The 12698-nt window shown below is 43.1% G+C and overlaps 1 protein-coding gene across 1 annotated transcript in view; it reads right to left on the minus strand.

Annotated features, from left to right (window-relative positions):
- Positions 1-12698, minus strand: part of mylk4b (myosin light chain kinase family, member 4b) — a gene marked incomplete at its 5' end in the record, with an annotated part of 54436 nt that overhangs the window by 30998 nt on the left and 10740 nt on the right. The window contains 2 exons of the mRNA XM_084067892.1: positions 4536-4797; positions 12308-12469. Of these exons, the coding sequence (XP_083924018.1) occupies positions 4536-4797; positions 12308-12363 (318 nt within the window). The remainder of the gene's footprint in view (positions 1-4535; positions 4798-12307; positions 12470-12698) is intronic.

Below are 12698 nucleotides of genomic sequence, written 5' to 3' on the forward strand. Positions count from 1 at the left end.
CCAGACATCCTTGTCCCTGAGGAAGTTCTCCATGACAAAAGGCTGGAACACCACACTCTTCCTCCACCTATTACTCTTCCTCCTGACACGGGCTGTGCCTTATTTCTGTCGCCGGTGGCGATCGAGTCTCGGATTGGAGGGCAGCGAGTTGTTGACATGGAGCAGGACAGCGGGCGCTGATTATGAAAGAGCTCGGCCTCTGAGGCTCAAGGCACTTACGAGGGAAATGCAACAGGACAGCAGAGAGAGGGGACTGGGCTGTCCTGCTGCTGTGTGGCCTCCCATTCACCCAGCCACCCATTCACCTCCCACCCTGCCTCGTCCCTCCCCCTAACCAAGGGACCTAAAAGGAAAGGACATGCTGTCTCCGAGACAAGAAGGAGACAGGTGGTGTAGGGTGTACAGGCGTGCTGTCACTGTACGCAGAATCAGATGGCTGCTGCTTCTGGTGCTGGGGCAGCGTTAGAGAGACCCTGGCAGTGGTATCCGTTAACTTCGGACACAGCACTTTATGCATATGTCCAGGGGTCACTAAGCATATCTACTTTAGCAGTCACTGTACCTAAAAAATGCACTAGTGCACACATACAACTAGACACGTGCGTATGTGTATACGCTCACACACATGCACGTGCGTGAACACCTGTGGCTGTACAACTAAACAGAAAGCCAGAGACTTTCTCTGCAACTGTATCGAACGTCATTAAACTGTTTGCCAAATGATCACAAAAATTAAACCCATCGATTGCTCAATAAAGAAAACATGGAAGCAGTGCACAGCTTCTCCAGTCGCTTGCTCTTTCTGAAGCAAACTGTTCTCTGACTGGACAGAGCTGATGATTTACATCAGACGGTGGGACGCCGCCACCACTGCAGATTCCAGCATGAACACTTTGTGAAACAGAGGTTCACAATGACTGCTTACAAGATTCTTGGGGTGCCCACACTCAGTAGTGGACAGCTACTCGAGTACATTTACTTGAGTAATGTAATTGAGTAGCTTTTTTGAGTATTTGTACTTGAGATTGTTTTATTGAGAATTTAGGACTTTTACTTCACTGGATTAGAAAGACAAAATATTATGCTTGACTCCATTACATTTCCAGGTCCAGTAGTAGTTACTAATTAGCCTACTTTTAAGCATAGCTTTAAGGTCAGCTGTTGGGTTAGGGTTAAGGTAAGTCAGCTGTTGTTGTCTTTGTTTTTTTTTCTAAAATGTGATAGGCCACAGAATTCTCACCTGTCACCACTTGTCACCACCTCCTTTGAGATGGACAGTACAGAAGAAGTCCAACAAATTGTTTACATTGACTGTAGAAGTGCACTTCTTTTCGCATTTAAAAACAGAGTAAAATGAAAAGTACAACAGTTCTTTGTTCAAAGGCTTTGATTGGTTGTTAATTAATACAATCTTTATTGAGTTTCACTTGTTGAAAATACTGTTGCTGGGGCAGTTATGGAGCTAGATGTGGGACAGGGTCTTCAAGGTACTGCAGGTTGATTGTTTTATTTCGTCCTTTGTTTTCTGAGGAATCTGCATCTACAGCAATTCCACTGCCTGACAAATGCCTATACGTGCACGTGTGCATGGGGGTGGGAGGATTTTACTGTATAGAATTTCCTAGAGAGGGAAGCTCAAGAACACCCGACATAGGAGATTTTTATGAGATGCTTTAAACAAGTCATAAAATTGTCCCAACATAACATTGGGACTTAATCAGTTGCAGTGCTGTCCACATAACTGCAATGTCCTGAGGACCTGTGTTGCACACAGGTGCTGTAGAAACGTAAGTAACTAAGTAATACTGTAACTACACTGGATACATTGAAACACAGGTTCGTTTTTCCATTGCCTGAAAATGAACAGTTTTGGACAGGTTTCCACCTGACAGTTACAATATACCAGTCCTATTCTACTTGCATAGGCAGGATCACCAAGTTCCTCAAAACACCCCAAAGCAATGGCAACCTTCAAATCTGTTGATTACTTTTTGTTACAATTCCAATGGATCATAGAAATGCTTCAACCCCAAACGTTACAACCCCGAAAAACTGTAAAATGGCACAAACCACCATAATGCAATGAAGATTTATTCAAACTAAAACAAACTGATGTATATTTTTCTTTCAGTTCTATTCACTCTGGATATAATCCAATTCAAGATTCTTTAACGTGCCATTTGTTTTAAATGTGGTGGTCCAATGCCCACTCTATTTAACAAGCAGCAACAGCTGGGGAGAGGCCGAGGTACGAGAGGCAGGAGGAGCAGGAGGAAACCTCCGGGGAAGGAATCCCTGTTGGGAATCTGAGCAGAATGTGTGTATGCTATTACCATGCGGAGGGAGCGCTCGTTTTGGTTCACGTGATAACCTATTCCGTCCACTGCGGCTTGCCAGCTCGGACGGCACACTCGGCGATGCGAGAGGCCATTGGATGCTGGGCGCATGCAGGTTCTCGCTGGCCTTGCGGCTGGATCGGGCGCACTTCACGAGTGGTTTAGAAAGTCATGCATTTGTTGTAAAACTTGCACATGATGCAGGACGTTGAGCGATACCAAAATGAGTGCTCCCCAAAATAACGGGCTTGGGAATTGCTTACACGTGAACAGAAAGTCTGCAGAGGAGCAGGGTTGGAGCTACAATTAAGACGGTGGGAATTGTGGTTCAGAGATAGGCACATGTTGCATAGTAATAATAAAAATAATAATAATAATGATAATGATGATGATGATAATAATGATATAATCATCATCATCATCATAATACAAAATTGAGTTAAACAATTATCACATGAACCCTAGTCTCCCTGGCCATGTCATAATAGGACATTCGGTGAAATCATTCGCCATAGATAGCAGATCTACAAGCCAACAACACATCACTATGTGACACGTTGTGTACTTGTCGGTCGGCTATATTCAGCAAAGAGATCTGGTGTAGAAGGGAAAGAAGTGGCGACTAAGTAACCTTTAGTCCACTGGGGGACACTGGTCAATGAAGTAAGGTTAATGAATTAATTTCATTACATCAATAAAACTGAAGCATGAGGACAAAATATAGTGAGTTTGAGAGAGACAGAGAGTGGAGATGATGTAAAGCACTTTGGGCTGCATTTGATGTCATGAAAGGTGCTATACAAATAAAGTTTATTATTATTATTACTACTATTATGAGGCAGAGTGATGAGAGAGAGGGTTAACAGAGGAAAAAGATAAGAGGTGCTGGATCCCAAGAGATTGGTCCTAAAGTGAGAGGAAGAGGAGAAGGAATAGAAGACGAGAGAGACGGTGCAGAAAGAGAGTGGCAGTGACAGTGAGGATCTTGGATTACACATGGTCCCAACAGTACTATCTCACTGGATTCTGTCCCCTAGCTGTCCCCTAGCCATACTGTACCTGCTGGTCACTTGACCAGTGGAATAAATAGAAAAGGAAGGTGTCCATTGATTTATAGTTCAATAAGAAAAAACAATATATACACACAGCATAAACACAAATACCAGCATCCTGCCTGCACTATAAGTATGGAAAAATAGAGGGCTTCTAAGTGCCATACTTCTATATATATATATTAAAAAAATGTTGACAAATTATTTTGACCGTTAGGTGATGTTAGGTTACCTTGCTTATGGTAAATCACTCTGGATTAAGAGTGTCAGCTAAAAAGCCTTAATTGGAAATTGTGAATTGCTTTAAGCAGGATTTGAAAGGGACAAAAGGAGGGGGGGGGAAAGGAATCAATGAAGTCTACTGTGAGAGGAAACATTTTCAAACTGTGATGATGATTTACAAAAATAATAATTTTGTAATGCGCAGTTGTTGCTCAGTGATGCCATCTTGTGGGTGTATGTATGTAAATCTTTGAGTGTGAGGGCAGGGGTGTTCAAACAGAGAGAGAACTACAGCTCACTCTAGTGGCTATGATGCACTTAGCTGGGGTATACTGGCCATACTCTGTCAAAAGGCATTCAGAAACCAGAATAGACCGGGAGTTATAAAGACGCAAGTTGGATTGCTGAGGTGGATATTTAAAATAGTGGGATGTAGTGAGACTGGCCATCAGAGGCCACTGTATCTTTGTAAGGAGAGTAGAATCCAACACAACTAATGGACCGTAACAAAAAACCCACTCATTCTCTCTTGCATGCATTCACAAACACACGCACGCATGTACACACGCACGCTCGCACGCACACATGCACACAGTTTTGCAACAGCATCATTTTGTTTCGTTTTTTACGTTGAGTTCAAACACAAACACAAACCCTAGCATCCCTATTCTGGGCATGTCATAAGCAAACATTTGGCGAAAAAGGGAGAACAATTGGCGAAAAGGGGAGAACATTTGGCGAAAAGAGCTGAACTACAAGCTCATGTTGCGACACTTGTGTGCTTGAAGTAGATCGGCTATTTTTGCCAAAGAGATTTGGAGTAGAGGGGAAAAAAGGAGGGGCCATGAAGTACAGACCCCAGGCAATATAAAGTGGTTAATGAAGTGAACCAGGAGAGAAGGAGGAGTAGGATCATGTACTGCACCTGCTGGCTTCCACCTTCCAGCTCCACATGTTTGAGCTCCCAGAAGCAGCGCATTGTCTCCACCTTCTCCAGGTGGCGGTAGAGCGCCAGCCGGCCCTGCCGGAGACTGTTGCTGCGGTTACGGATGGCCCTCAGGCCCTCCATCTTCTCACCGATGGGGGACAAGGGGATCTGCGGTGGCGGCGGCGGCACCCCTGATGTCTGGATATGTCTATTCTTCCAGCCAGGAATCGCCTCAGTGCAGAGGGTCTTCTTTTCCGACCTGCAATTAAAAATGACATTTTGATGACAGCTTTTCCCCTAGTGTCCCTATTCTGGGCATGTCCATTTCCCTTTACAACCATGTAGGACAATAGAACTCACACACTCACACACTCCAATAAATGTTTGTGAATTTTTGAAGCGGCTCTTTGTCAGGTCAAACTGAGGTCGAGTTTGTCCTGAAATGTTGTCATTAAAATGCTTTGGAGCATTTGACTGCTCTTCTTTATGATCATGTCTTAACTCAGCACCCTGACAAGTGAAGTATGTACCGTATTCTATCAGCTTTTCCTTTACAATCATGTCCCATTCGTAATGATCATGCATTTGAAGGATGAGCAGAACAGATGATTGTGTGTATGTGGGGGCATCTCAAGTGAAATGTGGCAAATAGTTACAGTGTATTCTCCTGTTAGTATTGACTCGATTGGCATCTGATTGACAGCTCGGTCATGCTGTACATGCTAGAGTAGCCTAATAAATGTAACCACAGTGGCTGACCTCCCACGAATCCTGGTTGAGGAATGGAATGCCATCCCACAGCAATGTGTCACCTATACATGCTAAGGTAGCCTAACAAATGTAACCACAGTGGCTGACCTGCCATGAGTCCTGGTTGAGGAATGGAATGCCATCCCAGAGCATGAGGAGGTGGCTGTGGCTGCGAGTGTATGGTTCTCTCACCCACTGAGGCTCCTGACTTATCAATACTTGCTTGAAAGATATGCACTGTGATCCATTAGAGTTTATCGATGCAGGAATAACGTGACATGAATTCTACTGGGGAATAAAATGGATGGAAGATTTGAAGCAACATTGATTGTTGTTTTTTAAACTTAACAGGGTAGAAATAATTTAAAGAGCAGTAACAGGTGCATCTCAGTCTGAACAGTGTTTTGGTTTTAGCACTGAGGCTTGAAATCCTAGCCCCTGATGGTGAAGAAAAGGCCTTGGCTCCATGCGGCCGGGGCACGGCATGAGAGAACAGTAGATAGCAGGTTTTTATTTCACTTTTATTTCCAGTGCATGAAAATAACAACACTCAGCCAACACTCAGCTGCTCGTTGTGCATATCAGTTTAATTCCACAGTTGTAGCACCATTCAACACACAAGGAGGTAAAAGACAGAGCAGATGAAACATCCTGTAATGACAAAAGGCTCTTGCTGATTATGTGTGTGTGGATGGCTGATTGTCTCCGCCAGGCCGAGACGTTTGCCGTTTTTTTTCTCACTTCACTTCACATTCTGGGAAGCCTCCTATCTCTGGGGGGGGGGGGGGGGACCAGTATTATCCAATGTAAAACTCCAGTCACTTCCTGACTTGCCTACGTAATTGAAATACGAGTCAAATAGGACCCTGGCCAGACTGAGTAGCGATTACTACAGCTTATCTCCGGCACCTTTGGCCCGATCGACGTGAAACTGTGCACACACACTCCCTGGATGCCAGAGCAGAACCTCTTTACATCGCCCTGTTATACCACCACCAGAAGGCATATTTTTGCAAAAAATGTTTTTAAATATTACTCCTACTCCTTTGACTAAACATCACACAAATCACACAGTATCTCTATAGTCATGTGTTCAAGACGGATCTGCCAGATTTTTCATTTTCTATCCTAATTGGCTCAGATTGGCTTCCAAAGTTTGAAGGAGTGGTCCGTTTTGAACAAAATGCCTCAAAATCATGAACCCAGCATCCAATTGCTGTGAAAGGCCTTTTCACATTGGCCTATTATAGCGCCACCAGGAGGCCGTTTTTTTTTGCAATGACTCCAAACATTCCAAACATTGCTGGCCCACATTAACCTACCTGACCTGGCGGAGACCTGTGCTCCGAGGAGCACTTTTCTAGTTTAGCCTGTGTGCATCGATTAGCTCAATGCTCAAGGGTGTGTAGTCAAACTAGTGTCAAATTAGTTTGTGTGATAAAAAAAAGAAAACTGGCACTGCCCACAATCTGCAAGCCAACATTGGCAGTTGCCTGTCTGATGTCTCGGCATGCATTGGCTACCCTGCATCTGACGCGGATGTGTGACCATTCCCGTAAATCCATCCACACGCACATACTCAGAATTTTGTCATTACAGGACGTTTCATTCTGCTATGTCTTTTACCTCCTTATTTATGTGTGGTGATGACACTGTGGAATTATACTGATATACATGGCGAGCAGCTGAGTGTTGGCTAAGTGTCGTTATCTTCATGCACTGGAAATAAAAGTGAAATAAAAGCCTGCTATCGTCTGTTCTCTTATACAGAGCCCTGCCACATGCAGCCAAGGCCTTTTCTTCAGCATCAAGGTCTTTTCTTTGGCAGGGTAGGATTTCAAGCCTCAGTGCTAAAACCAAAACACTGTCCAGAAATGCACCTGTTACTGCTCTTTGTTTCTACCCTAGTTTCTACCCTCTCTATGTTATTTAAAAAAAACATTATTATCATCATCATCTTGTTTATCTTTTATAATGTTAGCACAATCTTTGCAGAACATGAGTGCAGGGACAAATAAACCTTTTGATTCCTCTTGATTCTTGATAATGTACCCATGTAATGTATTGTATTCCCAACAGGAATAGCAGCAATGTAGGAGCAAAGTGTAGCACTGATCGGTACCTGCCAACCACATCAACCGTCAACCACATCGGATCACAGTAGTACACGGCACAGTAAAATCCTCAGTGTTCATTTAACTCAGAGAGTGTACACATGTAACCAAATGTAAGGGCCCATTTGTTTACAAATAGATAAATTAACACTGACTACACAATAATTGTCTGGGAGAACTACAAAAAAAAGAAAAGAAAACCTGATCAAGTGCACACCCTCACAGTTAAATAATGGAATGTTGATTCAACTCGGGATTTGACTGTGTAGTCTGCTGGTTTTCATGAACCTTTGAAGAACCAGCAGGTGTGTTTTTACAATGTCATGTGGAGAGAACCCAGGAGACCCTGTTGCTCCTGAGAGGCTTGGTGAGCAAGGGTCAATCACTTTAAAGGAACTATTTTGAGTCATCCTACGATTCTAGAAACAGGGAGTAAAAGTCAAGGGGCAAGCTATCACCCAAGAACAGATTGATATAGAGTGGCTGTGGCTCTGTTTTATTATGCTTGTTGGGCGGAGGGCCAGTACAACACAATTAGATTGTTTCCATTGTGGTAATTTTGTTGTTAACATTGCAGTTGTCTGCATTAGTCATCCGTTACATAAGTGCATCGTGTGTGTGTGTGTGTGTGTGTGTGTGTGTGTGTGTGTGTGTGTGTGTGTGTGTGTGTGTGTGTGTGTATTTTGCTTAATTTATGCTCCGTTGTACGACAGTGTCCTGCGGCGAAAATAACCGATTTACATCCTCACAACACGTCGCTTCCGCTTGTGACCTTGTACATCTGTTCATTTCACTGCACGACACCGTCATACCACAAAGTTTAAATCAGGCATGTCACTGCCCATGCTTCACTCCCCAAGCAATGCTGTTGATTGTGGTTTTTGTGCTTTGCCAGGCTGCCCTTGGTAATCCCACTCTATAAAACAGCAGGGGATCTGATCTGTCCCCTTCATCCATAATCCCTCTTTGTAACTGATAGTGTCGCGTAGCTCCTAACTCAACAGCAAAGACAGTGATGTCTCTGCGTGCGTGCGTGTGTGCGTGTGTGTGTGTGTGTGTGTGTGTGGGGGGGGGGGGGGGGGGGGGGGGGGGGGTGCGCCTGTGTGTGTGTGTAAAGAGAAGTTATTGAGTTGAGTGTGTTGGGGGTTGGGGGGCGGCAGCATCGTTTAACCCCTACCTAAATGCCGAATGTGCTACAAGAGATCCGTGATGATAGCAAACTTTGCCATTAAGACAGGCCATGCAAACCTACCCTCTGGCATCAAATAGCTCCCCCATCTATTTATACTGGTTGTCTGGGGGCTCATAGGAATGGAGAGCCCTATCGGCTTGATAAGTGTGTATTATGGTAATAATGCTCATGGGAGGAAACCCTAGCAGGATGTTTTTGTTTACTTCTCAATGTATTTGATGGTAACCAAATTCCAGCAATACCACTGGGTCAATTCTAATAAGAGTATGTATATATGCTGGGACTCTAGAGGCTGTCAGAGAGACAGAGAGAGAGAGAGAGAGAGAAACAGGTGTTAAGACAGACAATATGAATGCTACACCCTGTGACCCTTATCTTTATGTTCTTTCCAGTGATCACCGGGACATGAAATGGTTCCATTGTGTATTACAGGATGTACCATACTGTAATACTTACAATAAAGGATTCTTTGCCAAGCACCGAAAGCTGTTAAAATACTATAATCTTTGGACCAGTATAATACAACATACTTGCACTCATAGACTATCACTGACTATCAGAAGAATCCTTAGATCCTCTGACATTGGTCTCTTAACTGTCTAAGGGCTAGAACAAAAAGGCATGGAGAAGCAGCTTTAATTTATGGTCCAAGCTTTTGGAACAGCCTGCGGGAGGCTCTATGGGTTTCAGAATTGTGATCTACTGTACAACCCCATAACCTGCTTTGGAAAGTAAAAAACTAAGCAATGAAACAAAGTATAGTCATATCAATATTTGATATTAGAAGAAATTGGGATTAACCTTGAGTCCAAAAGTCAAGGCATGAAATGAACTGTGTTGTTTTTAATCTGAGAAAACCTTTTGTCACAAGTAAAATGTTAGTTGGTGGGCCAAGTAAAACTGTTCAGTTATCAGGACAAGGACACCTTAGCTGAGAGAAAGACGAAGCAGGGACCCCCACTACATGATATAGATTTTTATTGTTGTATTGTTATACTTTTTATACTGATTTATTTGATTTATTGTATTCAAATTAAACATAGTAATATTTGTATTTGTTTATTGAAATAAAATAATTGATTGGGGGAGGGGGATTGAAGAATTCTAAAATGACCAAAATAGCAGTTAAATAGACAAATACACACAACTGGCTGAAGCTCGTTGGACTTCTCTTTGAGACAAAATAGCAGATTTAGCCATCTGTAAATGAGATGATTTCTCAGTCTTTTAAGTGACTATGGATTGCCAAGTGATGCAGCTGCTTTGATGGCTTCATAGATTAATTTGACAGAACCATCGTCAGTGTTGTGTGCTATTGTCGCTCATTACATTAAGTGGTGAAGAGGAGACACAGAGTCTGTTCTATGTGGTGTTTGTGCCTGTGCCTGTGTGTGTGTGTGTGTGTGTGTGTGTGTGTGTGTGTGTGTGTGTGTGTGTGTGTGTGTGTGTGTGTGTGTGTGTGTGTGTGTGTGTGTGTGTGTGTGTGTGTGTGTGTGTGTGTGTGTGTGTGTGTGTGTGTGTCTCTGTCTGTCTGTCTGTCTGTCTGTCTGTCTGTCTGTCTGTCTGTCTGTCTGTCTGTCTGTCTGTCTGTCTGTCTGTCTGTCTGTCATGTCTGTCTGTATGCATGTGTGCATGCATGCCGGTGTATTGTATGTGTCTACATGTAATCCTCGGCCTAAAGCCTGAGTTATACTCGGTTGAGCATTGTGGTGCTGCGATGTGTTGTGAGCTTGTAGATCACCTATTTTTGATGCGAGACACTGGCATCATGCAACTAAGTATAAGTGAGGCATAATAACTCCACTATGCTTTGCCCATTCTTGCAACAAGAGTGGGGTATGTAAAGCATAGTGGAGTGGAGAGTGGACCATAGTGGATTGGAGGGCAGCTTTACAGGCCTTATACAAGTGTGCGTCACGGACAGGGGGTCCAGTCGCTCATCCTAACTAGGAGGCAAGGTCTCATATGGACGCCAGGGTTCTCTCTTGGGGCCTTGTCGCGCGGCAACATCCATTAAATTCTAAACCATAGGAATGTGGGAGGCACCTCTGCGTGTGCGTGTGGGTGTGTTGTCATTATGCATGTTTTGAAAGGCAGAATACTTCTGGTGTCACTGAGTCACCCTGTGGCGCATCAAGTGTAGACCTACAGTACACGAACCCCCTGGCTAATTGCTGGTTCTCTTCAAAGACCAGCCTTGTTTACAAGAAGGCAAAAACGACATGAAAGCCTTCCCCAACAACATCGTCTGCTTTGCAAGTCAGCAGGTTTCAAATTAAGCATGGTAATTGGTCTTCGCCACAGTCAAGTCAAGCTGTGCTGTGTATCACCGGCAGTGTGTTGAGTGTCTAAGACTAAAGAGTTAGATCAAGGGTATTGCCTTTCAAAATGCCCCCAAACTACTATTGCTGAGGGAAATAGGACAATGCACACTCACATACTGAATACAGATGCATTTTTACATACGTACATGCATAACTGATTGTATGTGTTTACATAAATGTAATCCTCTGCCTAAAGTCTAAGTTATATTCGATTGAGCATTGTCGTTAACATATGCTTCTGGGTGAATATATTGATTACCACCAGTCAAGTATGAATACATGCATCTGCAGAAAATCATTACATTTTCCCCAAGCACACATGCATGCATCAAGCAATTCTATCATATTTATACCCATACCAGAAATAAAGTCAGGCACACAGACGTGCATGCACAAAAATAAACACACATGCACATGCATAACACAAACACCCTTGGCTTGGACACGTACATTTGCACCCTACAGACATATTGAGTAATGAGTAGTATAGACAGCCCTTCCCATCGTTCATAGAGGCAACAGCTCAGCAATCAGGAGAGTGTAACTGTAGAACTTCCACTCAATGTACTTTCCCATTCCAACAAGAACAAAGCAGAGTCCTTATTTTAGTCCACAGCAGCTGGAGTTGCTTGCTTAAAACACTCCAAAGATGTGCTACTCTTTAACTGTGCGTCAACAGAAAAATGTATGAAGAATATTGTGTTGTTACAGCTATCGTTTATCTACACAGTGAAAGGTCTGAAATCATACATTTTGTTTGGAGAATTGGATTTGCAGATTCAGCAAATGAATCAAAGCGTAATTAAACAATTCAAATTGCACTATCGTGTCTTTAAATTCAGTGTATTTGGATGCAAGACTAGCAGTATTTAATCAAATGAGACCTTAAATTAGGCCAGCAAAAATCTGTGTGTCAAGTAACTTAACATTTGGCACCTTGCATGGGTTGCAACAGACACCATCACAAAAGAGGTGTTAGAATTCTAAGCGTGGCCATTATGCATTGCTTTGCATCTCTGAAGAATAACCAAAAACCCCACTATTCTCATGAGACATGCTCATTAATGAGAGGGTACATTTGACGCCCTTTGAGCTATTAAAATTAAAACAGCATGTTGTGTTATGTTGTTTTGTTATAATTGTTGTTTTTTTGTCAGAAAATGTCAGACCTCTTTGTCCTTACTACTTGCCACAATGTCTTTTTGTTTATTGTCTGCAAAAAAGTAATGGAGATTTGTAAAAAAAAACAAAAAAAAAAAACAAGCACAAGTGAGTCTATAAAATGTGTAAATACAGATACGTATGCGCTTAGAATTACAGTACAGAAGCACATTTGCCACTTATGAAGCATTTCTGTACTAAGCCAAGGGCAAAAAAGACAGGACTTACCCTTGATGCATGGGTACATTGGCAATAACCAAAATCTTCTTCTCCTTTCCTCCCATATCTCTGAAAGATGTGATGAGTCTTTCTTTTCTTTTCTCTGTAAAAGGTTATCTCCACTCTCCTACTGGTGGGGTGTAGGATCTGGCCAACTCAGGATACTCTTCCCTACACAGGTAAGCAGAGGAGAGAGAGAGAGAGAGAGAGAGAGAGGGAGAGAGAGAGAGAGGGAGAGAGAGAGAGAGAGGGTGTGATCTATCCGGTGTGTGTGAGATACAGCTCGGCAGACAGCACTTGGTCCTAATGGCACTCTGCAGTGGGAGCCACAGGCATGGAGGGATAAGTCAATAGTGTGGAGGGGGTGGAGTGATGGGGGTACGTACGTACGAGGGGGATC

This window comes from Gymnoscopelus microlampas (genome assembly GCF_963454915.1).
Source record: "Gymnoscopelus microlampas genome assembly, chromosome: 9".
NCBI classification, from domain to species: Eukaryota; Metazoa; Chordata; class Actinopteri; order Myctophiformes; family Myctophidae; genus Gymnoscopelus; species Gymnoscopelus microlampas.